Genomic DNA, 27,281 nt, shown 5'->3' with positions numbered 1-27,281 from the left:
ACTTGATATTTTGGGGTCTGTTGTTCTTTCAAGTCAGTCATTTAAAATGCTAGATGACTTTCTACTCAGACAGACTTACTTTTTCCTTAGCCAAGCACTGTACCCCAATGCAAGGGCACTTCGCTCCATTTGCGATTTTCCATGAAGCTTTACAGCAGACCAGAGATAAGTCGAACCTTGGAGTGATCCCTGATCTTAACATATCCTTGAGTGAGTCATGAGGTGGAGATATTGAGTTATGCCGGAAAGACAGCCAGAGGTTTGGGCAGTCTGCCAACCCAATCCTCAGTCACCACATCCGTCAGAGAGGCGGACGGCCTGACTGACACCTATGAAGGTGCAAGCTAAGGGATTCTGCTGTTGGATTTACCACTCACCTGATGAGCTGTTTATTTATTTTTTTTTGACGGACACAAAATGGCATCAGCTTTATGAGATATGACATAATTCACTCCTGGGAGAACAGGCAGAGATAAACCATTGCATTCATTGGTTATTCTATGGACATACTTCCTAGAGTAAAACAGAGAAATATTGCCCCAAACATTGATGTAATTGATGACTTTATGGTTGTTCTTTTTGTCCTGGGAATAATTAAATTCAACCCTAGTGGTAATAAATAACACTTTAAAGTGGACTTGAAGGACAATAGGCATTCGTCCATCAGCAGAGACTTTTAAGGGGCTTGACCTCTGTCAGAGGTCTAGTTGGAGAAGCATAGGGACAGGTGTAGGCTCATGATGTCAGAGGCTGAAATCTGCATCAGTGTTTCCCATGATCTCCACTGAAGCAGATTGCAGCACTGAGCTAAGGATGAAAAACAAAGACAGATGTCTGATCTACGCATTTATCTTTCACACTGTACATATGCATGTGCTTTTGCTACATGACTGTTGTTATCGTATATGTTACAGGAAAGTTTTTGTAATAGATCGTGTAGATGCACTAATGCTTTGCTGGGTGAAGTCATGCTTTATTTACAAGAGACAAAGTTATATTCTTCATAAGCCAGCAAGGTACATGGAGGCACCTGACAGCATTATCTAGAAAGTAATTATGGCTGCAACATACTGTAAGTAACACTTTAAACATAAGACACAAATACATTAATTAACATTCTGGATTCTTTGCACTTATTATTATAACCCACTGTTATTATTATTACTATACACAAAAACAGGATTGCAGATTCATCTCTTTGATTGCAATATTTAGAACATGTCATATTTTTGGCTAGACGCCGGAGAGCCAAAAAACTATGTACTATAGATACAGTATACAGACAGTAACTTCCAGCATGACAAAATCTGACTGATTTTTATTTATTCATATAATAAGCAGGGTTTAAGTAGAATCGTAGTATGAGTAGCTCTATCATTTAAATGTATTATTGAATAGTATATTGAATGTATGTGGATGTGAATTTAAAAGTCATATCTTTATTATGTATATAATTGTCTATGTTTGTTGCATTTAGGAACTCTAAATAAGGGAATAAAGAAATTACAAGCTAACTCAGTTGACCCCTTACAATCACGTGTCTACAGGAGAAATAAATTAATTAAGCAATGAATCTTGGTATAAGTAACAGTCACATATACATTTTTATATCTTATGATTTCAGCTAGAATATAGTGAAAATTAGTGGTGAAAATAGTAATAAATGTCCATGCATTTTAGATCTCTTCTACCTATTTGCGCTTGGCCTCAATGGCTTTAATCAGTGGCAACCAGCGAGATGTGGTGCGGACTCTTGCTTTGGTTTGCTTCAAAGTGGGCCACATATTGCCTCTGAGGGTCACAGGACCGTCAATCTCCTCGGCTTCTGAGGAGATTTCCATCTTCTGGATGATAAGTTTCAGGAGGCAGTGCTGCTTCTCTAGCATGCCTGACATTTCTTTCATCCTGCAACCAAAAAAGTGAAACCAACAAAAACAGTTGTGAAACAAAATATTTGTCAATACTAACCTTGACTAAGCTTTAGATTAAAAACATTTTTTTCCTTGCATAATTATTCATTTGATTTGAAGCAAAAATTGCAATGGATTTTATTGTATAAAAATGCTAGACTAACACAAATTTGGATTTAATTGTAAGGTCGAAGTTTGTTTGTTTGTTTTTTTGACAAAAGGCTCTGCACATGAGTAATCTAGATGAATGTTGTGCTCCCAATTACCCTTTGAAATAAACTTTTTGTGAGTTCAGTCTAAATCTCAGTGATGTAAGTGTGGATAGCTCATGCTTTATACTGGCTTGGAAAAATATTCCCTCATTTGAGGGAAATCTTTATTATATTTATTTGCTTCAATTTTCTTAGGAGGAACCACAGAGTCGCTAGGAGGGTGGATGGCAATTCTGGAATAATCCTGCAGCTAACTTTAAAGATAGAAAAAGGTTAGCCTTCCAGTAGAGTATCAAATCTAAAATATGGTCAGAGTCACAAAAGAAAGGATTAAATCAAGGCTGTCCACCTTTATTCAGTCCCAGGCCCACTATTGATGAAAAGGGAGCAATAACTCCCCCTTTCTGAGTAAGGGGGTGTTTGTTTTCTTCATCCTCTGACATGGGAGCTGGCTCGGAGCTTGTCTGCCTGGCTGTGTGTTTCCTGGGTGGGGCCACCAGTGGAGCTGGTGGCTGGTGGACAGCTGCCTTTTGTATCTCTGCTTCTTTTTCTATGGCCGCTTCTGTCTCCTTAAACCCCTGTCGGCCTCGGCAGATGGCCGCTCACACTGAGCCTGGTTCTGCTGGAGGTTTCTTCATGTTAAAAAGGAGTTTTTCCTCTTCACTGTCACTACATGCATGCTAGGTGTGTGGGAGTGCCTTTGAGTCAATAAGCCGATGCCATCAACTTGTTTTCCTTAGGTACAAAACTTTGAACCAATTTGACTGCATGATCTGGTCGAATTGTCTCTGTAAAGTGCCTTGAGATGACATGTGCTGTGAATTGGCGCTATATAAATAAACTGAACTGAATTAAATTGTTTAGAAGTTTTTAACTGCTGGTTGAGGGGTTCTCACAAAGGTATTAACATCAGACTTACTGCCACATTAAAAATACATATTCAACAAAATATTAATAACTCCATATTTATCAGTTAATGACAATTTTCTGGTACCTGTCCACAGGTATGAAGTTCTTTTTTATTCTTTCCTGGTTTGCGCAATGTCACAGATACTGTATTACTGTCTAATCTACTTGTGATAAAAAATAATTTGTTCAGTCTGGCCTAACATGTCTATGCGGCTGTAGGAGAGAGGATCACAAAAAAACTTTACAGCCCTCAGCAGCCCACTAGGGAGTTGCAACACCCACCTCCCCCTCACTGAAGATCTCTGCTTTAAATCAGAGATATTGTTGAGTTTGAATGACACAAGGACCTTATTCTGAATTTCAGTGGCAATACTCGGAAATGTGTTTAAACAAAAATTTCCAACCACTCTAACTGAAATGGAAGAATTTTACATACAGAAAAGTGACAAATTTAATTTTGAGATGAGCAAGATTGGTTGAGACCACATTAAAGGGAAATATATTTTCCGTTTCTTTCTGACAATGTTTAAACACATATCCAGGAGTGTTTGTCAGTTCTGGAGGTTTCCAGTAGAGCAACTTCTGGTTGAAGATGCTTTAAAGGACCTGGAGTCAGACGCAAATTCATGACCCACCATCTCCTCGGTCATTCGAGTCTGTCGTTTTGAATTACTTTTATGTTCAGGCATTTGAATCAGGATAAGACTGCTTGTGTAATTTCTTTGGAATGTTTTTAAAGACATCCTTATACGTACATGCGTAGAAGCTGAAACCACAACCCCCCTCCCCCCCTTTTGTTCAGCTTTTCTCTTTAAACAAAGAAACCAATTGTTCTAATCAAAAAGACTTCAACTGTAAAAAAACAAAAAAACATTTTTTTCTACTTTTTAGATTTTTTTCTCATTTTTTTTTCTCCTGAACTTTGTAGCCATGCATTACTTTGTGTTGGGTTAACCCAGAACATTCATTGAAAAACATTTAGGTTTGTGTGAAAACGCTGAGAAGTTCAAAGCATATGAATAGTTTTGCAACGCACCGTTATTACACAAACCTACCCATAGGGGTAGCTCAGACATAAAAAATTATCTCTGCTGTGCTTTCCCACTTTCTTGCTCTATATCAATGTAAACTGGATTTTGATGACCATTTCAAACTTTCAGTGACATTCTTAGGCTGATCTAAATGTATATGTTTGGGAATGCATTACTTTCAATTATGTGTCTGCTCTTTTTAGGTGCCTTACCTCGCTTTCTGCTTTTTTAGCTCATTCTCTACAAAGGTGCAGCTCTGTGATTTGGACTGCAGACGAGTCCAGACTTCACTTCTATCCTCCTCACCGGAGATTATTTGTTTTATGAAGTGCTGTGAGAAATTGGGAGTCTTTATAAGAGAAACAGACAACATTTATTGACCATCTTTACTGCAGGCATGAATCCTACCCTGGAGCATTTGCGATTGGGGTAGACGATAACTGAGGGTTTGTCCACTCGCTTCATAAACCAGTAAGGGAGCTTGTCTTCCAGGGATGTGTGGAGATCAATCTTAGATCAGAGGGGAAAAATGGGTACTACATTAGAAAACTAAACAAACCTAGTTAATCATTCTGAGACATATCTACCCTACTTATTATTTTATAGCACTGCTCTATTGCTGAGTTTATTCTGGGCATAGTTAAACAGGATATTAATATTTTACTTCTCAGTTTGCAGTGATAGCATGTGCTTAATCATCTCCTGCTTCTAATATTGTTACTTGGACACAATCAGAAAATTACTATCAAGAGTTTTAAACACCAAACTCATCCACACTATATTAGATTTCAATTTCTGATAACTTTAATATGTTGTTATGGCAAGATGAAGAACATGAAATCTTAGCAGGAGGACCAGCTCCAAACCTACCTGCATTGCGATTCGCTTCAGAGAAGCATTTCGTTGAACTTCAGCAATGTCTCCAACTGCTAAACCAATCTGCAGGAAAGAACTATTAATGTATCATAAAACAACGCACAGTGATGAGAACCAACATATATGTAAGGCGCAGACACACTGCAAAAAGCAAGGCACAATGACACAATGAGTCGATGGAATCAACTGCTTTTCCTTAGATAGAAAATTTTAAGTCAATCTGACTGTATGATCTGGAGAACTGTAAAGTGTTTTGATATTACATGCGTTGTGAATTGGCGCTATATGAATAAACTGAATTGAAAGTGAATTAAATTAAGCTTCCTGTTGTGATGGGGTCATGACTGACCCGTTTAAATTTTTGAATACATAAAAGTACCTCATAAATTTTGTTTAACACGTCAAGGTTTTTTTTTTTACCTCTGTTTTAGTTAAATAAATCCAAAACATTCACCTTTATTAAATTTCGAAATACTCTGGAAAAAAAAAAACTTTTTTTTGTGTTGGGGTCAGTTTTGACCTGGTCTTTATAAGTGGTATAAAAATTGCTTTGCTAACACAAACCTTGCTGTCACTGGTTTTGATTGTCAAAAAAAAAAAAAAAAAAACAGGGGTTGGACACAGAACACTATTCTGCTGAGTCATTACAAAGTGACAAAAATCCACTAGTTACATTGGACCACCATTTCAATTTCTTGCCTTTCTCTAAAAAAAGGATAAGGTTTCATTTCTAAAAGAAATAACTTATTTTATTCAGGTCAGTTTCTATTTATCTGCTTCGCTCCCCTTTAAGCCCCAGTCAGTCTTGGCAGATGGAACGCTCATAATGGGTCTGGTTCTCCTGGAGATTTTGTTCTTGCTAAAAGGGGAGTTTTCCTCCCCACCGTTGCTGCATACATGCTCATTGTGAAAAAGTTGATTTTCCTAAGGTAGAACATTTTTTACCAATCTCACTATTATCTGGTTGGGTGGTCTGTGTGTAGTGCAACATCTCCAAACAGCCAAAGAATAATAAAACACTTACCATCAGGTTCACTAAAAGGATGGGCATAAGCAGAACAAAGAACACAAAAATCACATATGTCAGGACACCAAATGGAAGCTCATTGTTCAAAAAAGCCTCCAAGAAGTTGTTCTGATAGTTCAGCTCCCCGACCATCATCACGAAGGTTTGAATCACAGAGAGTGGTACGCTGTTAAACTCTTTCTGTTGACAAAAAAAGTGATAAATATAAATCAGTAAAAAAAAAAAGGCTTTCAAAAAAAAAAAAAAAACTGTATTCATGTAATGTAGCTTTTTAGGTGTAAAAGAGCCTTTATATTGTTTTTGTTCAGCACTGGTTTTTGCCTTCAAATTCTCAAATTCTCTCTTTTAATTTATTTCTACATTACATTAGATGCTATTGTTGGTATGACCCATTAGCCTACCCATCCAGACTAGTTTATATCGTGTACACTGGATGTGAGTTGGACTGTGGACCAATAGTGACTCAAAAACAGATATATTAGTTAAAAAAAATAAAAACTCTTACATCAGCCCATTGTTGAAATCTTAACAATCTAAACCTCTCTTTTAGGACATGATTCAAATCATCATTGAAACATTCCCCTGTTGCAGCAGCAATCTTGTTATGGTTGCAGAAAGCGCTGTTGAATTATGGGCCCGCCTCCCGCACTGTGATCGGTCCAGTCTGTTTTTGTCCAGAGAGTATTGAGCCTCACCAGACTGACCATATGTCCCGTGTCAGTCAGTCTGGCTGGCTAGCCTAATGAGCCCTTGGATGAGCCATCAATGCAATTCAAAAATTCTTGTTGAGTGGCCACTCTTGGCCTACTGTAGCTCACCACTGCTCCATTTCATATCCATTAATGACTCTCACTGTAATCAGCTGAAGCCCAAAAGGCTGCTGTGTTCACACTGACTTACATAGGATCCCTAAGAAAATGGTGCTGTAAAGAGAGCTGAAGAGGTCCGGGGTAAATTGCATGTGGTGAGACTGCTGGAGTTGGAAAATCTGGACTTTTCTACGAAAATGCAACGCTCGACCAATTGGCGACTGATTGTGGTTTTGACGTTTGTCGGAGTGCAGCTGAGACAAATGTTTCTTTAAATCAAAATGGAATATAGAGAAAATAAAGATGAAATAAGGAATGCTCCTAAGAGATTTTTAGGGGGCTTTTAAAAAATCAGTTTTAAAGAAATTTCAATCATTTATAATTCATTGTCCTGTGTAATCCAGACACAGCTCTTGGAGTTAGAGGGGGTATTCTCCAAACTGGTTTAGGCTCTGGATAATCAGATTGACCCATAGACATTGAAGTAGACAGTTTTGGCTTTCCAGAGCAAAACAAGCTTTATCAGGTCCTCTATGAAATCACTGTCTGCAATGTTGAATTGAAACTGGCAAGCGGATGATCCACAGCAAGCACCGTAAAGCAGAGGTGTATCTGAATTGTACAGTGGTCAATTCCCCACAGTGCAGGCAGAAATTACTGTGGACAGTTGGACTGAAGACACCAAGAAATGAATTTGATCCCTTTCTAGACTGAGGGATGTCAGTCAAATTTGATATTAAAATCTGTTTGTCTGAAACAGGCCCGACCCCTAAAAAAACAAAACAGTGCTGGATTTTCTATAATTGTAGTAATTGCTTCCATGTTCTTGGCGATTTATCTTACCTGGTTGAGCATCAAAGCATAGAAGGCCAAACCAAATGCCAACATCAGGTACACAAACAGCATGACAATACGGATCAATGTCCTCATGATCTCTCCAAACATTACAACATAGATGCCGATACCCTCAAACCTAAAGGGTGAGATTTTTACAGCTTCAATAACATTGAAAAGATGTGATGATAAGATAAATACAAAGTGTTAGAGTGAAATTAAACCTGCCTCTGCAGATAAAGAAGAAACCCAATCCAGGAAAATAAAACTGCCATTGCCCCTGCTTGCCAGTGCAAAGACACTTCTGTATTTAGCAATAGGGGAATGACGAACAAAAGAGAGAAGATGGCCGACAACCAGTCAATATGGTTAGAACTGTCTCTGAAGTAACTCCAGCGCTTCGGGGGGCAAGAGAGGAAAACAAATAATTATTTTTCTTGTAAACCACATACAAAGGTGTGTGCAAACTGTAAAAGTTACATTTAATAGTTAAAGCAATTTATGAAAATCAGAGTGTAACAGCGATCAAAAACTGCTACTGCAGCTCTTTTTTTTTTGGGGGGGGGGTGTCCTCTTTTTCAGAAACCCAAATCTGGTAACTCAAGGGCCGCTCTCCTGCAGGATTTAGAGGTTTCTCTGCTTCAGCACAGCTTATTCTGATGATTGCAGTCCAGCAAAAGCCTATTAATCAGCTCTCAATGAAAATGGGCTGTTCTGGAACAGGGAAACATCTAAAACCTGCAGGCCAGCGGCCCTCCACGACCAACTCTGGGACTGACTGGGAACACCCAGCCATGCGAAAAGCATAGTAAAAACCCAGAAAATTTATGCTACATTTACAATGAATGCATTTGGTTATTTTTCCACCCACATAAGCAGTTTTAAACGAAGGGCGAACCATTTCAGAAAATGAAAAAGAAACTTGAATTTGAAAGGATTATTTTCAGTTTCAGATCCTTTTTTTTATTTCAAAAATAATTTTATGTTTTAAATATACTTTCAGTCCCAAATTAGCTCCATACTAATAACATATGTATAAAAGCATAGTTCTGCACCTGCTGTGTAATTTGCACGATCTCTTTTCCTATCGAATAGATGTTTGTGATCAAAACCATCACCATGCAGAAGGACAAGAACACACTTTGCTGGAAAAAGATGATAAAACAAAGACAGAATTATAGTTGAACATGTTCTTAAGATTATACAGTAGATTTTCAGGTACTTTTAAGATACCTCTGTAAATGAAGTGGGAACCACAACGATGTCGAGCTCGCCTGTAGCAGTGGCATTCACAGAGGGTCGAAGAGTCACTATCAGATTTGTTAATGGCAATAGCCCAAACAGGTAGAGAAACATGTTAAGCAAGTGAGCTTTGCTCCCATAGGCAAACCTGTATAGATAAAATAATTTATTTTAGATTGAATATAATCAAAGTCTTACTTAAATTTGAAAAGTGAAATCAAACTATATTTTATCTGGTATTTACTCTGTGGATACACACCATTTCATTGCCAAATACTTTTTGCAGACTGGATGGTTGAGGAGCTCAATTCGGTTGTACTCCACCATTGCCTGCAGAAATGATTAAAAAAAATTAAAATTAAATAAAAGGATTAATACAAAAAAAAATTTCAGAACACCCCTTTTTTTCATTTTTACAAGCAAATTTGTTTTCACAAATTTACATGGAAAAATGAAAACCTCAACAAACACATCAAATCTGCTTAACTAGGTGAAGGGAAGCAGCAGTTTCCTGGTCTAAAACCAGGAAACTGCTGCTTCCCTTCACCAGACCAGGAGAGGAAAACTTACATTGACTGCAGCTAGTGGCTTAGGAGCATAGCCATTCTTGAGCAATTTTGTTGCAATAGGAGCCTGGAGCCATCTGAAATTATATTCAATCTACACCACATAGAGAATATTTTTTTATTTTGTTCACAATGATGATTAGGTTTATGTATAGACAGTGCTTGTAGATAGATTACATGGTAGTCTGGGCTGTTGTGATCATCATCAGACTCCCTCACGCAGCGGTCAAGCAGATGCTGTGGAAATCAAAGAGAAAACACTTTACATCTAAATCCAGAAATCAACCAAAGCAGATTAAGTAAAATAGTTAGAAATGGTTCATCGTGATGTGAGTTAGAATCTGGTTGTTATTTTTATATTTGTTTATTATTTTGTGAGTGATTTCACCTTGCAGCTCTCAGGGAGAAACTCAATCATGTCAAGAATGGGGCAACGCTGAGTGGATCCCGGTTCAAACATTCCAAGAGCCTCATCGCATCTGAAACAGCAAAATGCTTAATGGAGCTTCAATATTTCCATATGCTAAGAATACGAGTACAAATTAAGACCAAACACTAACTAATAATTTTAGATCAAACCTTAAAGTTTACCTCTCACTGTCAATCACAGCCTTGACCACATCCTTTCTACCATTCTGCAGAGCCTCGTGGAGGAACGAAGTGTCATTCTTATTCAACATGATCTCGGCCCCTCTGACCAGCATCATTCTGACCGCAGCCACATGTCCCGATCTTGCAGCGATATGGAGTGCAGTGTTCTTGCATGGGATAGCAAAAGACTCCTTAGTTACCAAGATATGTTACCGAGCCTTTTAACACTGCTATTATTATCAGACCATGACTATCATTTGTTGATGATTAACTTCTAAAAAACTCCTTCTAAAATGGACACCCTTAAGAGAAAGGAAATTTTTTTTAGAATAGAAATCATCATATTTACCCCATCCTCATCGGTTTTATCAAGTAACTTGGGATTTGCAGAGAGCAATATATCCATAGTTTGTGTGTATCCTTCAGAAGCAGCATGGTGAAGACAAGACCAGCCTTTGTAATCACTGTAAAATATGTTCACAGGTTTATATACCATAAATCAGCTTGTTTAACATGTCAGTATTAACAGGACTCTACTAAACACTTTTGCATGGTATGCTGTTGCTAAGGCTTTATATGCCGTCTATAAATGCTTATATCATTGGTTTGGTTTTACCTGTGAAAGAGAGCTCCTTTGCGCAACAATAGTTGTACCACCTTGGTGTGTCCATTTTTTGAAGCCAAATGCAGCGGTGTGAGGCCCCGCTCATCACCTTCATTTAGCAGACGAGAGTCTGTGATGGACTCCAGTAACCTGTGGCAGGTGTTTACACGCCCATACCTTGTATAATAAATAGATAAAGAGAGGTATTGAACAGTCAAAACACTAATATGCTCTAATGCGTCAGCCAGCTTCAAAGTAGATTTACAGAGAAATTTGAATGACTAAACCCCATACAGCATGGGGCAGAATAATGTATATGAGGTTGTTTGATCAAATTTTTTATTAATGGTGACCAAACTTCCTCTTTTTCATGGACAGGGAATCCAGCAGTGGGGGTGGGGATGGGGGGAGGCTGTTTTTCATAATCATTAAGCTTATATCGACTGCCGCTTTGCATAGAATACTACGGTACTTTGTTGCCAGATGTAATTCTCAAGAGACGGCTTGTGGGAGGGTCTAGCAAGAAGCCCACATACACACAGGGAACAGAGCAATCGGCATTGGACTCAAAATGGCAAAACGAAAGTGATGCTTCACGGATGAACTCCAAAATTTTGCACATACTGTGGCGGTTGCGACAAGTGGGAGGCTGAGTGCACCATGTGGAAAGCTGGCACATATTTTTGAGTTTCTAATCAAGGTGCAAAAACTAACAGGTGAGAGCTCCCCTGCAAAGTTGACCGAGTACTTTGTTAGACCTGGGAAAACAGAGGAGGCTCTAAAGAGGTAATTTGTTAAAGCAGTATTCTTTAATACAGAGGAGGAACATTATTTGATTTTATTCATGAATTTTAAAATTGACCTATAACTTTGTTACTGGTTGTTACAGATTGTTACAGATTGATTTAAAGCTCCATCTCAAGTGAGCACAGGTGTTAAAAGCTGTGGTGAGCGGGTGGAAGGCGAGATATACTCTCTGAACAATTTCTAAATTCCTTCCAAAAAGATCAAGCATTCATGCAAACAGTCTCTTAAATGCAAGTTTTTTTTTTTTGTTTTTTTTTTTACTGAAAGCTAAAACCAGAGTGACCATTTCAGCTTTAAAAGCCTCAGTGACTTGTAATAGTGGAAAAGCATCTTATTATAAGAGACTGTGATAAGTGTACAGAAGCAAGAATAATTGTTATTAGTTACATTTTTTGGTAAAAAAAAAAAAAATCACAAGACTATATGTTAATGATATTAACAACCCCCTGTAGCGCTTGGAAGCTCCTCAAATAAGTCAGTAGGAAAACCAATACAGGGAAAATTAGAGCCAACAAGTTCTTAAATATCTTAAAATTGACCTACTATGTCATTATTGAATATCCTTTTGCTACTTCAAATGTTTTAGAAAATGTTAAATTACCATGGGATAAGCACAATGAATGTAGTAGAGTTTTAAGGTGGGATTTCATCAAGATTTAAAGCTCATATCAGAGAATAGTTTTCTCTTGCCTGAAGTTTTAATTAAATAGTGAGTTATTGAATATGCGAGTGATTGAAAAATCAATATGAATAAGTGCCTAATGTTCATTCTTTCACATTATTGCTTTTCTTTACATTTCTGGCCAAGTGAATTCTATTCTTTTGACAGGACCTCCAGGATTTAGAAGGATACTGGTATGTTGCAGAAATCAATCCTAGATAAAAGGTTATGGGGTAGAACATTTCTCCCTGTATTAAATCATGTAGTGACATTTTTAGATTGAGCTGGAACAATTATTTATCATCTGTCTACCTTTCTTTTTAATTAGGGAGACCTTGTAAAAGTACCAGTGTTATAATTTGAGTTATCCAGAGAAGCTATCTTAGCGATTATTATTTTATTATCTTGTGACATTATTGATCTTTTAAAAAGAAAAAAAAAGTCATGCATGGATGACACTTTAAAAAACAGGAAAGAAAACTATTGTTGCTGATGAAGATTCTCAGTCATCAAGGTCATAGTCATTCGGTAAAAGTTTCGTAAAATGTCAGACATTTGAATTGAGAAAGCTTCCTGAGGGGGAAGCGAAACGTCTCCAAACCTTGGCAACCAAGTCCAGTTGATGGTTTTTTAAACTTTTACGGAAAACTACTGTTCCACCCTTTTTTTCCTGATTATTTTGTCTTCTTTTTCCTTTACTGAAGAGAGTAATTCTAAATAAAAAGAACGCAGCCATGTTACTAATAACATGTTATGGACTGGATACATCACAGAGATCAATCAAAGAACTAGACAAAGGCTTGACCCAAGGTTTATTTGGTCAAAATCTTAAGTCAACACTCTTCAATTCCAAAGAACTAAGCAACTTTGTGACCATTTCTAATAAAATGAGTGTTTTACTTACTGTGCAGCAAAGTGAAGAGCAGACTTCTTGTCTTTGGACTTGCATGCAAGGCCAAGTTGCCCTGAGAGGCCGAGCATGTTCTTCACAGAATCATGGATACCAAGTCTGCAAGCATAGTGCAGTGGTGTGCACCCCTCGTTATCCTCACAGTTCAGCAAGGCCTTCACACTGTTATGCTAAAGTCAGACACATTATATAAAGGTTTAATTAGTAGTACACAAACCTTGGTCCAGGAAATGAAGGAAAGAAAACAAACTTAATGCTGAAATTGACAAAAGTAGACCTTTCAAACTAATATTGAATTAGAATTTACAGCCCTTTCAGAGTTTCAGGCATAATCTGACTTTTTTTAGTTCTGGCTTACTTTGTCATATGAAGCAATCAAAGCTTTTCCTGCACAAGTATTGGCCATCTGGCGCTGCTTATAAGTGCTACTGCATTAAAGTTCTACCCAAAGTAAAGTGCAGAAAAATAACAGATTTCAGCCATAATTCCATCAAAAATTAGAGTACCTGCAGGTGCTATAATTTCACCTTCAGGTCATGACCTTCAGACTTCAGGTCATTTGCTCCATCTAGCATGCTTTGAGGATGGCTTCATAGATTGTTCACTAAACAATCTCTTTAAAGATCCTAGAGCACAGGTGTCAAACTGGTTCCAGAAAGGGCCGTGTGGTGGCTGGTTTTCTTTCCAACCAAGCAGTAGCACACCACACTCCATTCATCTCATCAAGGTGAGTCTAGTCTTAACCTGATGACTTGATGGGATGAATGGAGTCTGGTGTGCAACTGCTTGGGTGGAAAGAAAACCAGCAGCCACACGGCCCTTTCTGGAACCAGTTTGACACCCCTGTCCTAGAGGATCATCTTATCTATTATTTGTGCCACATGTCACAGGCCGTCATGGGTGTAATTCTAGTTTTTAAGTGTCAAGTGAGCAGAGGTGGGTAGTTACTAGCTACATACACTTACTCAGGTATGTTTACTTGAGAAGCTTTTAGATGAAAATAAACTTTTATGCAAATTCAAATCTTATGAAACTATTGTTACCTTTACTTGAGTAAAATTTCTGATTACCCTACCACCATGAGTAACGAGAGCTTTCCAGAGATCGGGTGGAAATATAATCAACAGTGTATATGCTTTTATCTATCTATTTATCTATCTATACTGTAGCAGGAAGTTCTTTGTAATTTCCTAAAATAAATGCACTACTTACTGTGAATGTTGGTTTTATAAGTTCATGTTGAAAAAAAAAAAGATTTGGAAATACTATTCTGCCTAAATTTAATATTTTTAATCATGTTATTTGTGTTTTTTAATTTCATTTTATACTTTAGAATAGCAGAATTTGCACAAAACTCTGTTTGCTTTCAAACATTAATCACATGTTGTGAGCCAACAATCACTCAGTAATTGAGTAGTTTTTTTTTTATTCTTGTGTAATTTCTTGGATGACTACTTTCTACTTTGACTTCAGTAAAATCAAGTAATGCTACTCTTACGTGATTAAAAGTTTTGGATACTTGACCCACCTTTATCAGAGAGCTGCGGTAGATTAAGACCTACTGGGGGCGAATCTGACATTGTGTATTTTTCCTGCTAAGTTATTGTTGTTGAGCAACATGGGCAGACTGCAAACAGAGCCGTGCACAAGGTAAACATGGCTTGGCGTTCTTGCACATGCACATTTGATAGCAAACAGGTAGGTTGGTCTTGTGCCTGAACAGTGAAACCAGAGGTAACAGGAGCGTTTCTTACCTACATTTTCAGGAAAATAATATAATACATTTTTATGTAATGTCATCTGATCAATGCAGTGACACTTGTGAAGTAGTTTATCGGATAAATATTTTGTATCCCTGAGCTGCATCGCTCTTGGAGAGATGTTTTAGACATGCTCTGGTTTGTCGTTTTATTGGAGCATAAATATTGCTTTAATATCAGATGCATCGAGAAGCTGTGATTAGAGCTATATATATTTATATGCATTAGTAGATGCACATGGCAGAAATGCTAAAGAGCTGTGGGGTTTACCCTTACATAAAATCCAGGTTTTATTTTGTGATAAATTCCTATTTTGAAAACTGTGTAAGCACTGTTGCTTTAGAATATTCTATAAGGTTTAACATACAGTTTTCCTTTCAGAATCCAGTTCTTCTTGTCATCTTGCCATAAACGATTAATTCACAATAGAGTTATTAACCAGCTCCCAATATTTCATCATTTTCTATTAAACTCCACACTGTTTATCTATTAAACAATTGCCACATACCTGTAAAACTTCCTCTGTGAGATTTTTCAAACCCTTAGGCTGCAGGATGGCCAGATGCAGAAAGTTACAGCCGCATTTGTCCTTCACATTCACATTTGCCCCTTAAAAGATATGAGCATATACTTACAACCACTCAAATGAAAAGTGATCAGAAATCATTAAGCATTATCTGTGTACTTCTTGTTAGGGTATGCAGCATTTTATTCTACCTTTGGACAGCAGCAGAGCTACCGTCTTCCATGCTCCACAGCTAGTTGCCAGCAATAAAGGAGTGTTTCCCTTACAGTCAATGCTGTTCTGGTCAGAACCCTAGGAAAAAAATACATATAAATCTTGTTATTTCTCGATTAATTTCCTTGTAATTACTTTTAATAAATAGTTTAGAACATTTATATGAAAAGTAATCTAGGAAGAAAACAATTTAAGCAGAACTCTTATACTTAAGTTGTTAATGTTCTTCCATGCAAAATTCAATACTATAGTGAAAATGTGGCTGTTCTCATCTCTCATTTGCTCTAGGTATGCTTACTCTACCATAGATGCCCAGGGAGTTTTCAAAATTACTTTTTTTCATAGTATTAAAAGGGTATTATGTTACTTAGAAAACAGCTTTCACTGTTCGATGATTTCTCTACATCTGGAGGCAGACATGCTTTTCATCTAAAACATACAGCTTTAATCACCACAAGTCTACATATTGAGCTGTGGGGAATAATTATGATCATTTTTTTTTTTTTTTTTTTTTTTCAAGGTTTTTTTTTTTTTTTTTTTTTAACAAATACTAAATAAATAAAAAGAATAATGATCAATTTGCTCCACTTAACTATTGTATGTTACAAACTTTTACAAACACTGTGTATCTTGTTCTATTACATTAATAATTTGTATTTTTTATGTTGGAAAGAGCAGAAACTGACCTAGTGTGTAAATGTTTGCCAATCTATCTCACAATTTCATGGCTTTAGTACTAGAAGGCTTCAGGTCAAACATCTTAACTTTTTCTAAAAAATTGGTTTACATTAAATAAACTCTGACTCGTCTTTCCACCTAGCAACATACGTCCAATAAATGCAATTAATGAGGGATTGAGGGCCGAAAAACAATCATCAGCACCTTGAACCAGGTCAGTAATAGTATGGAAATATAAAAAGTGGTTACAGATATTTTTGATAAAAAAATAATTAATAATCTAGAAGAACTCCTCCCAGGAAGACACCAAAGTGCATCTAGTACTGGAAAGAGTACAGGAACAGCTAACAAAAGGAACAGAGATTAATTACAGGAGCCCTAACCCTAAAGCAAGATGTGTCCTAAATGAATGTGTACATGTGTGTCCATGCGTGTTTGTGAATGCTTTATTTACCAAAGAAATTAGGTAATCTGCCAGCTCCGCATGATCAAATATTGTAGCCCTGGAAAAGCAAACACAGTTTCTGTGAACCAACAAACACAGCTGCAAGGGCCAAAAAAACCTTAGTCACGGTGTCCAATGTTAAAAGAGTGATTTCAATCTAATTCTGTTTCGTCAGAGTGTGACATAACAACAAGGTTTTTCTTTTTCATTTCATCTCCTGGATTGCAGTTGTTCTATTAGATGACGCACGCCAGTCATAAATTCCTGGCAGTCTGGTGGCGTTCTGCATGTGCAGCGGCTAAAGTGGATGACTTCTGCAACTACTTGACTGATGAAAAAATATTTGTTAATCCACATGTCTGTAAACCCCAAATCTGAGGACAGCAGGGAAGATAGCTGTTGCAGTAAAGAGCAGAGATTAGACATCAAACCAGCTGGCATCAAACTGTACAGTATGATCCTTTCTTTATGTGTACACTATGCTATCTCTACCAATATTAAAATGTGCAGGTTAAAATTCGTCTCCTAGCATGCATAGGCTTCACAAAGCGGTAGGTTAAAGTCCAGTCTGGGATAAATTGTGCTTGGCAGGACGCGTTATCACTGTGATTTCTCTTAGCTAAAGGAGTTTAAGTGCAATTAAACAATACAATGTTTAAATACTCATTAAAAAATTAACTGAATGGTGCTAAACTGAAAAAAATGTTTTATGTTGGAAAGATTTTTATAATTGAAAACAAAAAAGGATCATTTTCAGTGTTTACTCAACATTAGAGCCATCTTATATAAGAGAAGAGTGAAAACAACTAAGTTGGCCCAAATAGCTTCTGGTTCATTACAGATTGTTTCAAAGCTGATAAAGTTAAACTAGTTGTGAAATGAGAAACCAAAAAACAAAAAAAAAAGGTAAAAAAATGTGTTCTCTGCAAAAATTTTATTTTGTTTTTACCCGGCCGCGTATGTCATCATGTACACGTAATACAGTCGATCAGTCTATAAATCACTGAATAGCTCAGAACCAAAATACATTATGGACTACTTATCAACATATCAACCCACCAACACCCCTCAGGTCTTCTGCCTTAAGTCCACTCTGCCTACCCAGAACAATAAATGAACATGGAGAAGCAGCTTTCAGTTTGAATGCTCTACTTATTTGGAACAAATCCTAATTTCCTTTAAATCAAAGTTAAAATCCTACATTTGTTTAGATCTGTCTTGGTTCTATTTAAACCATTAACTGAAACATTCATAGATTAATTCTGCTTCTTTCTGTATTTTTACTTCTGTCTCCTTGAACCCCAGTCAGCCTCAGCAGATGGCCGCTCACACTGACCTGGTTCTGTTGGAGGTTTCTTCCTGTTAAAATGGTGTTTTTCCTCTCCACTGTCAATTGAATTGAATAAATAATTTAATTGAATTAATTCTGTAATCAAACTTTTTTTGTCTAGTCTCTATTTAGACACTGCAGTGTACTTTTCTCTGTGTTTGATTTGTCTAATGCTCTGCTCATGTACTATCTGGTCTGTAGTGATAAGTAATAAGCATAAGTGTGCAAAATAATGATTTATTATTCATAATGCATCACTTATTTAACAAAGATGAAGCCATAATATAAAACTTTGTGGGGGGAAAAAAGGCACACACAACAAGTGCACGATTGTTGTGAAACACAGACATTTTCTGAGGAGACAACAGTAAAGGCTAATTGTTGACATTCATTCTGGGTGGGATGATAGGAGAACACCTACTTGTGCAGTGGGGTCTGGCAAGCTCCATCAGTCAGGTTGATGACATCTTCTACTTGGTCCACAGTGGACAGCATCAATTTTACCACCTCTATAGCCCCCTGAGTGCAGGCCAAATGAAGCGGTGTGGAACGGTCATTCTGAAGATGAAGATGTTATTAAAAAAAACACAAAAATTATAATGTAAGCAAGCATATCTTGCACACACTACTCTTGTGAAGCATCAGAGGTGTACCTCTAAATTCCTGAAAAAAAGAGGCTGTCACACAAACTTTGATGTGAAAACCGAGACAGGCAGAAAACATAGTACTGATTGCCCCACTCAGCTCCATAGTGTAAGAGGAGGTAATCTGTATCAATTTAACTATCTAAAGCTATTACTATAACCCCTATTCAGGCCGTACCTCTGGCCGCTAGCCCAGAGCTGGACAAAACAAACAATCCTGAAAGAAAGAGACCAGACAGACATTTCCAAGTAGCATAACTGCCAGGAAAATGTTGTACAGGTGTAGGCAAATGGGCCGTAGATTAAAAAGCTAAGCAAAAAAAAAATGCAAATCCAGCAAAGCATGCAATTTACAGATGGAAGAGGACTCGGGCCATTTGCGTTCTGCTTATGACTATGTCAACCTAAGTGATAGGAAAACAACTTGGTACTAAGCAAATGAACATCTGTGTTGTGATGGATTGTTTTTGCATTTAGGGAAAGTGTAAGTGTTTGCAGACCACCGTTGACATGTTTATGATATTTGTCAGTCTCATACTTGTTGCTGGTCGATTTTGGCCCCAGTGGCAATGCAGAGACGGATGGTCTCAAAATTTCCACCACGCACAGCCAGATGGAGAGGGCTGCTTTTAGACTTGTCCAAGTAGTTGATGTGGGACACTGCATTGTGACCATTCTCTTCTCCTGCAAACAAATCAAGCACTGCTTTTTGGCCTAGTGTTTTAGATATGCTGCATACATCCTTGTGCTAACAAACTAAAACTATTAATACTGTACAGAAACTCTTTAAAAACTTATAAACGCATTGCACTTGAAGTAAACATCTTTTAACAATCCAAAACTTACAAAACAGTCTCCCCACAAGCACTGAATCACTCTGAGGCATTAGGTTCTTAAACATTTTTCCTGAAAATGCATCTTGAGGATTTCAGGGCCAAGGTGAGCTTCCCTTATCTATGAGCATAATTTCTTATGTGGCCTTGTAAGAAATGTTCATAGCTGTCAGCAGTTTGGGATTTTTTTGTTGACGGATCCTGTTTTTTTTCTCATACCAGCCTTAAGAATGACTTCCATAGCTTTCTTTGCTCCCGCGAAGGCAGCAGCATGCATGGCGAAATGACCCAGCTTGTTCTGTTTGCAGAGCAAGGCTCCATGCTTTATCTTTAAAAATATGGACAAGAAGAGGTTATGTTTTATGAGAAGTAAAGTAGTTGTAATCCTCTAGAGAGATGCAGCTCTGTTTTAATGCAAATCATACAATTGGAAACTTATTTTGGTACGTACCAGCATGTTCAAAGCCTCACAGTTATTTAGGGAGCAGGCCAGTATGAGTGGGGTGTTTCCAAGGTCTCCCTGTAGGTTGCAGTCTGTCACGCTGTAGGACAAAAGCAGCTAAAGGGAGGCAAGGATTTTTTTTTTTTAATCAGCGTCATCCAGTCTGTGACATCATTATCTGCCCTAACAATACGTCCTTGGTTCTGCACCATGCTGTGTCAGGTTATGGAGATGAGCCAAATGCTGCCTTCACCAAGACCTGTGTCATTCTGTATAGAATATGAAGTATTTTGGCTTTTCAAAAGTATGTAGGACAAAATGTCATACAAATATTTAAAACAATTTTTTTAATTAGTTAAATGTTGCATTGCTAAATTTGAGACCAAATCGCACAAGTATTCACACTTAAATTTCTTCACAGATTGACACATATTCACGCATATTTTCAAGAATATAATAACTCCATATCATCTTAGTTTTCTTTATACATTATACTGCAGTTCCTATACAATGAGTTTAGTGTTTGCAGCTTTTATATCATCACCCTCCATCTGCATGGTGGCAGAAACAAACTCTAGACCTCATCCAGTCTTATTATTTTTTTCTTTTTATCATTTTTCTGACTTAACAGTTTGGGCGTCTTAGCCAATTTCGTATTTTCTGTCCAAAAATGATCAAAATACAACTGTGTTATCTGAAGTCCTTGTTCTTATGACTTCCTAAATATGGAGGTAGGCTAAGAAAATCAGTTATAAATCAATAATTGTTGGTCTAAAAATCTGACAACTTGAAAAGAAAATAAATACATTTAATGCAAAGTGGTGCATTTTATTGAAATCTTAGGTGGTGAGAAACAGTTTTAATTTTTTGACTACGAACTGTTCGCTCTCAGATTCCTCACCCCAACCAGGTTGTTGTGCCCGAGGCTGATCGCCAGGTGTAGGGGGGAGAAGAGGGCATTGTTGAGGATGTTGGGGTTTGCTCCCAGGTCCAAAAGAGCCCTGCAGCTTTCAGCTTTGTTTTTCTCCACAGCCCAATGCAGAGGCACGTTGCCCCGGTCATCACAGCTGTTTAATTCTGGTGTGTGACACGCAAAGACATGAAGAAAAAAAAAATGTGTATGCATTTTTTTTTTTTTTTACATCCTGACCTCTTTGATATATAACAGAATGCAGAGAAAACACTTAGTCAAAGCCCCTTTAAGATAGAATTATGATAATTCATATGGAGCATGCAGCAGCACACTATGATCAATGGCTGAGTCATGCTTACCCTGTGAGTCTATGACAGAGGTGATGAATTGAATGAGAGTGACGTGGCCCCCTGCAGCAGCATGATGAAGGGGACTGGCTCCGCATTCATCTCTCTCACCGAGGACCTCTGGGCTCTTCCTCACCAGGTTTTCCAGAAGTGTCAGGTCCCCCTTCTCTGCTAACTGCACAGTATGATTCCAGCATAACATGATCAAATGTGCAGTGGGTTTATCGATCTGCTGTCAGTTCTTAAATATCTGTCTTATTTGATCAATCTGGCCTAAATAAATCATTATCAGGAAAAAAGAAGGTCTCTGTCTGTGAAAACAAGGTTGTTGTTTTTTTATTGTTTATCTTATTAGAAAAGTAAAACTTATGTTTCGTATTTGAAGTTTTTGGTTTTCTTTTTAGAAAAAGGTTTTTAAAGGTGTCCTCAAAAATGTTTTCTTAGACAGGTTTCTAGCTGATCACAGGGCAACATGGAAGTATAGAAAATAACTTTAATGCATTTCCATATTACAGACTTAAAAAGAGAAATGGCATTATGCTGCATAGCTCCTACACACCACATCATTTCCCAAAGTAATTACAAAAAAAGAAAGTGGGGAAGAAATTGAAATAGGACAAAAAATGTCATTATTTTAATAAAGCAATGTAACATAAGGCTTTGGAAATAGTGCTGTCCTCAACCTCTAAGAAGTTGTAGATGGGCCTTTGAGGAGGAACAATATAATAGAAATGCTCAAATACATCACAGTTACAGTACAGTACAAAAGAGTTTTGGTGATGACAATATGTACACTTTATATATTTGAGGAGGTATCCATATTTTTTGGCCCTAAATGAATCATAGAAAATGCTCTGCAAATTCCAGCTCAGCAAATTATTGACTTATAGATAAAAATTTTACTTTTGAAGGAGACTGCTTAAAATACAGCTCCAGGTGGACAAAAACTAATTGCACATTTATGAAAATGTTACGAATTTTTTTTTATTTTTTTTATTAACCAATAGTTCATTATTCTTTGCCTCAAATTTAACCTTGGTCTTAGTAAGGTTCTTAGACGGGAATAATAAAAGACACGTTTTTAAGAAGAAATATATATGAAAATATATACTGAAGAGCAAAAGAATAAAAATATGACCGGTTAAATGTTTGGAATTATGACTTTTCCCTTGTAGTGTATGGATTAGATAAAAAACATAACTGTACCGTTTGACATTTTGAATTTTGTTTTGATAAAGCAACAACCTAAATAACAGCCTTTAAAATGGTTCACAGTTCTTATTCTAAGTCTGTTCTAATGCACAAATGAGAGTTTCCATGAACAAACACAATGTTTTGTTTTTATGGATCTAAGAAGAGAAATAGTCTCAATATGTTTCAGAAATCTGCACTGCCCTAAGCAAGTTCCTGAACAAGTGATGGTCCTGCTGCTGAAACTAAAAAATGTATATATACAACAACACAGCAACCTTTTATTTTTTCAGTCCCCATTTAATAAATGCAGCAATCTAAATAATAGCTCTAAATCAACAGGAGGTGGCATGTAGTTAGGGCTTTTTACAACAGAGACATCAAACCATTTGTTTACTCAGTCCTCGGGGTGAGAGTAGATTGTTACTTCTTCTCTTGGAAAAACATCACAGATTCAAAGGCTATGAACCGAGGAAAAGCATGACAAATAAAAAGTAAGGTAATAGCATTGGGTCAAGGCCTCTGCAATAACTTATTGTATACTCAATACTTGGTTTGACATGATAAGCTCATGTTTTGGAATTAAAATTTCAAAAATTACATCTTGCCACTGGAAGTTAATATCCTCCCTTATGGGAGGGATAAGGAATGTGTATATGAGATTTGTTTTGGCCAAATTTAACTCAAGTCTCCAATTTTTCACCCTTGAAAGGCTATTCAAATGCAGTCTCATATATTTTAATCCAAAACAAATCATAGTTCCAGTTTTTTTAAGTTTAAGGGCAAGTCTGTAATGAGTCATTCCATGCTAGGCAGCAAGCTTTTCTGGCCCTTACAGTATGCTTCAGGTCTTATAAAGAGCCAGTTTAGTAAAGCATTGTGTCCCTTTCCCGCACTATCAGTCTCAAGCATTTATAACTGAATTTAAGAGCCTCTCGCCATTTCACGTCATCTAACCTTCTAACCATAATTTCTGTAAATGAGGGGTCCACCTCCATAATTCATAGGACAAGTTGACTTCATGAAGATTCAGTAAAACACATGGGTAAACTGTTATTAAGCATGGGAGTTAAATTTTTAATTCATTACAAGGTAGCAATAAGGTTCTGGGCTTGAACCCTGGCCTGGGGTCTTCTGAAAATATTGACTTCTTGCCACAGTCCAAAAAACATGACAGTCAGTTTAGTTAGTTACTTTAATGTCATCTTTGGTATGCCATGTGATGGCTTGGTTTCTCCTATGTGTCACTTTGAGTGACTGACAACTTGTCTAGTTAAACCTGCCTTTAAACCAATAACCACTAAGTTTAGACACCAATCTGAGTATATATATATTTTTTAAAAACTTATATTTGATATTTGAGTTAAGTTAATAATTTTTAATTACCCAAACTCTCTTTAGTACATAGCTCAGTTTAGGAGACATGTTATTATCATAAAGCTACAGCAGTTATGACCAGCATTTTCAAGAAAGCCCAAGGTCCATAGACATCCTAAGTTATTACATAAACACAATTAAATTTATCCATCTCTGTCAGAGCTGAGCCAGTAAATTAGAGTAAATGTTGATCGATGCTAATAAATGAAACAATTAGCACAGCTGTAATAATTTCATTAAACAGCCGTGTACAATCCATCAATTTCTCTCTTTTTTTTTTTTTTACCAGAACTAGAACCAAACATGGAGAAGCAGCATTTAGTTCCTAAGCTCCGCTTATCTGGAACAAACTACCAGAAAACTGTAAGGGTGCTGAAAGCCTGAGCTCTTTTAAATCAAAATTAAAAACCCATTTGTTTAGAACTGCCGTTAACTGGTTAAGTTAAACTGTTAACTGAGGTATTATTTTTATTTAAGGTTGTGTTCCAACCGTTTTATTTTCTTGTCTACCTGCTTTTATCATGTTTTTTACTTGCTGTTATTTTGCTTTTTTTGTGGTCCAAATGTTTTATTTGTTTTGCAAATATTTTTGCTTTTAATATGCTTTTATTTTATTTTCTAATTCATGTAAAGCACTTTGAATCACCAATGTACTGAATTTTGTTACAAAAATAAAATTGTCTTGCCTTGCCTTACAGTGCCTAAAATGAAAACAAAAATACAATGAAATTAGGATGTTGATGACAGTCGAGTTCCTGACATTGAGAAGTCTTGAGTATTTATAGCATAAGTTTACCTATAGCTTTTTTTTGTTAAATTAGTGCAACTCAAGTCCAAGTCACCATCTAAAGTTTATGTTTTGGAGATAAAAGAGTGTAGAGTTTTTCTTTGGTTTTTTTCATTATTATTGATTATTCTTACCTCGACTGCATTTAGACTCGCCAGGGCTGAATCTTCATCCTCTATGACATAAGTGTAACAGCTGGTCTGGCGCACCACATCTCTGCTGAAGTTCATCACTTTGCTGAAGAGCCAGTAAATCACCAATGGGGAGAATAATAACATCTCTTTATTTATATGATTCAAACATTCAGTATATATAAACCAGCAAAATTACATTGAAAACAAATAAACTATTGGCTCTGTAAAGAGTGCAAAAACCCTGCTAAACATGCTGAAGAATACTGTCTCTCTCTGATGGTGTGCAGATTATTCATTCAGTCATAAGATTATGTTGCCTAAAGGGGAAATGTGCACAGATTACTTTGTCTTTACCCAGTAGGACATTCAGATCCACAGAGTATTTGGGGTATGAAGCCTTTCAGTGGTAGAAAATGATGGCGTCCTTCAAAGCTTGCTTGCAGTTTGTTTGAGTTTTTCCCATGTGGCCTACAGGGTGATCCTGGGTGAACAAAGTTGAAAGAGACCTTATCATGCAGTGAATAAAAATTAATGGGAATACCCTTGGAATGTTACTGAGGCATTGGTTTCAGAAACAACTGCTGTTTCTTGCAAGTAAATAGATGTTAAAAATGTATTCTTAATCTGTCTGGGAAAGTGTTTTGTCAAAATATTTTGTTTTTGCTGCCCACCTGATCCAAAAACACATTTCGACACAGTAGGTGACAACTCACAGCAAACATTTAAGCAATCTAACATGCACCAGTGGCCCTGAACATTAACTCTAACAAGGACTTTTCCATTAGAGTTGGCAGAATAGTCAGTCTAGATTAAAGTTTGGTAATTAACTGTAGGCTCAGTGAGCTGTGGTCACCAAAGCCATCAGATTGATTCCCCTCTTCTAAGGTATCACTGCATTCCAGTAATTGGTTGCTCTGGCCAATAAAAAAAAATAAATACATAAATAAAAAAATCCACATTGTTTATGCAATAATATGACTGAGAATATATATATACAAATATTTTCTCACGCTATTTTCCACTGTAACATTTTTATCTGTTTCATTCAGAGTTTGTTTTAATCAATAATATACTTTAGCAATAGCTTAGTGCTATATACTGTATGTATATGCTATTTAACATTGCCCTCAAGCATTAACCGCAAATATACAGTAAGAGCACAGCACTAACTGATGACATGGAATCAGTTCCACTTCTAAACCATGTTTGTTTGCACATCTTCCACGCCACCGAGGCAACTTTGCAAAACTCAACAGAACCTACTGTATAATTTGATCTTTTGTAATATGGTGAATTTGATTAGGAGAAAGAGAATGTGATCACGCCCATCATTTCCGAGCAGCTGCGGTAAATATGTGCCATTGGTTTCTGCATTTAGCCTGTCACACATTAAAGGAGCCAAGTCTCCAGGAAGTGCACTAATAAGCACTGGTTGAGTAATTTCTCAAACAAAACAAAAACATAAATTACCACTTTAGCTGCTTTACATATACAAAGATTTGACTGTGATGTCTCATGTTCTAACATTAGGATTCAGGAGTATAATAGCTTTGAAACCTACTAGTCTTATTCAAGTTAGAAAACACATTTTGTATCCTTATACCTTTAGTTCAAACTGCATTTTGCTTTTTTTGTAAGACTTTTTAATTGACTCACTGTCTTTGGTTGTTGTTAAATAACATCTTTTATTGTTAAAATTATCAAGCTTTCTTCTTATCTCTATGTGTTTTCAGGGGATGCCGAAGATCTACATGCCATTGATCTTAAATTAGACATAATAAGGGGAATGCAGTTATAATTTTACATTCCAAAATATAATTCCTAAATAATAGCAGATTTTATAACTTGAAAATTGAACATTATTTAATTGGATGATATTAAAATGTTAGGAATAAAATAAATAATTACAAATCATAAACTCTAATAATCTCAATTATCTAAATTATTTTGAAACACAAGTTATACAAGGGAATAAATGATCGTAAACTGTAACAAATGGAGAACAGATTAGGAATATTTGTTTAATAAGACAACATTATTACTTTACAATTAAAAATTAGCATAGTAACTATCGTTACTCGAATCATTACCAAAAAACAGACTTTTACTTTAAATATTATAGCCAAAAAACTTATTAAATATATTCAACCACACCTTAACTATTAGTAAAACATAATCATCTTCAAAACTCACAGAGGAAAGGATAAGAGACACCCATGGAAGCAGGAGATACTTACTACACATGCGAGATGCTGCTGTTGAGCTGGGAAATCTGGATGCTCTCTCTTCACCACCACAAAAAGGCTTTAAATAGTGTGGGAAGGAAGCCTTTTTCATGTCTGTCGCCTAATGCAGGCAATATTCTGCCCCCCTGTGACCAAATCGCTCACATGATGTTTTCAAAGTCAGGGAGAGGTGTAACCTGAGAGGACACTTAACTGGCAGCATTGCAGTAAGATACTGAACATGATACATTTTATTTCTTTATATTTGTTTTAATTAATTAATTTCTGAAAAGTGGATGCCGGCTTAGTCATTGGTTTCCTGTATTAGACTAAATTACTTCAGAAAGTTTTATCTCATCTGATTACAATATCACAAGCAAATGTTTCAACATTTGTCAATACCTTTCAACAGCATTTTAGTTTACGTAACTAGAGAGACATTTTAAA

General features: G+C 36.6%; 1 protein-coding gene across 1 annotated transcript; it reads right to left on the bottom strand.

Moving 5' to 3' along the window:
* Window positions 1-564: 564 nt before the first annotated feature.
* trpa1 (transient receptor potential cation channel, subfamily A, member 1) lies at window positions 565-26,962 on the bottom strand. Its single transcript, XM_015388101.1, has 29 exons — window positions 26,847-26,962; window positions 24,964-25,090; window positions 24,610-24,712; window positions 21,133-21,295; window positions 20,762-20,937; window positions 19,870-19,977; window positions 19,638-19,746; window positions 19,124-19,269; window positions 18,363-18,499; window positions 16,621-16,669; window positions 15,467-15,566; window positions 15,258-15,358; window positions 12,984-13,159; window positions 10,624-10,788; window positions 10,357-10,471; window positions 10,008-10,174; window positions 9,805-9,895; window positions 9,594-9,653; window positions 9,421-9,510; window positions 9,110-9,180; window positions 8,842-8,998; window positions 8,664-8,753; window positions 7,837-8,006; window positions 7,618-7,747; window positions 5,963-6,145; window positions 4,933-5,001; window positions 4,471-4,572; window positions 4,275-4,393; window positions 565-1,905 (listed from the first exon to the last, which is right to left on the bottom strand). The coding sequence occupies exons 1-29, from the start codon at window positions 26,944-26,946 to the stop codon at window positions 1,692-1,694; spliced, it is 3,588 nt and encodes a 1,195-aa protein (XP_015243587.1). The 5' UTR covers window positions 26,947-26,962; the 3' UTR covers window positions 565-1,691.
* Between the last annotated feature and the right edge of the window lie 319 nt (window positions 26,963-27,281).

This window comes from Cyprinodon variegatus, unplaced genomic scaffold (assembly GCF_000732505.1).
Source record: "Cyprinodon variegatus isolate N-32 unplaced genomic scaffold, C_variegatus-1.0 Scaffold414, whole genome shotgun sequence".
NCBI classification, from domain to species: Eukaryota; Metazoa; Chordata; class Actinopteri; order Cyprinodontiformes; family Cyprinodontidae; genus Cyprinodon; species Cyprinodon variegatus.
Note: the sequence above shows the minus strand (reverse complement) of the source record. Positions and strands in the feature narration are given on the sequence as shown.

Coding starts and splice junctions, on each gene's coding strand:
- trpa1 (XM_015388101.1), bottom strand. CDS start 26,946: ATGAAAAAGGCTTCCTTCCCACACTATTTAAAGCCTTTTTGTGGTGGT. Junction 7,748..7,836: donor TTTCTTCTTTATCTGCAGAG/GCAGGTTTAATT, acceptor CTCACCCTTTAG/GTTTGAGGGTATCGGCATCT. Junction 4,394..4,470: donor CCAATCGCAAATGCTCCAGG/GTAGGATTCATG, acceptor AATTTCTCACAG/CACTTCATAAAACAAATAAT.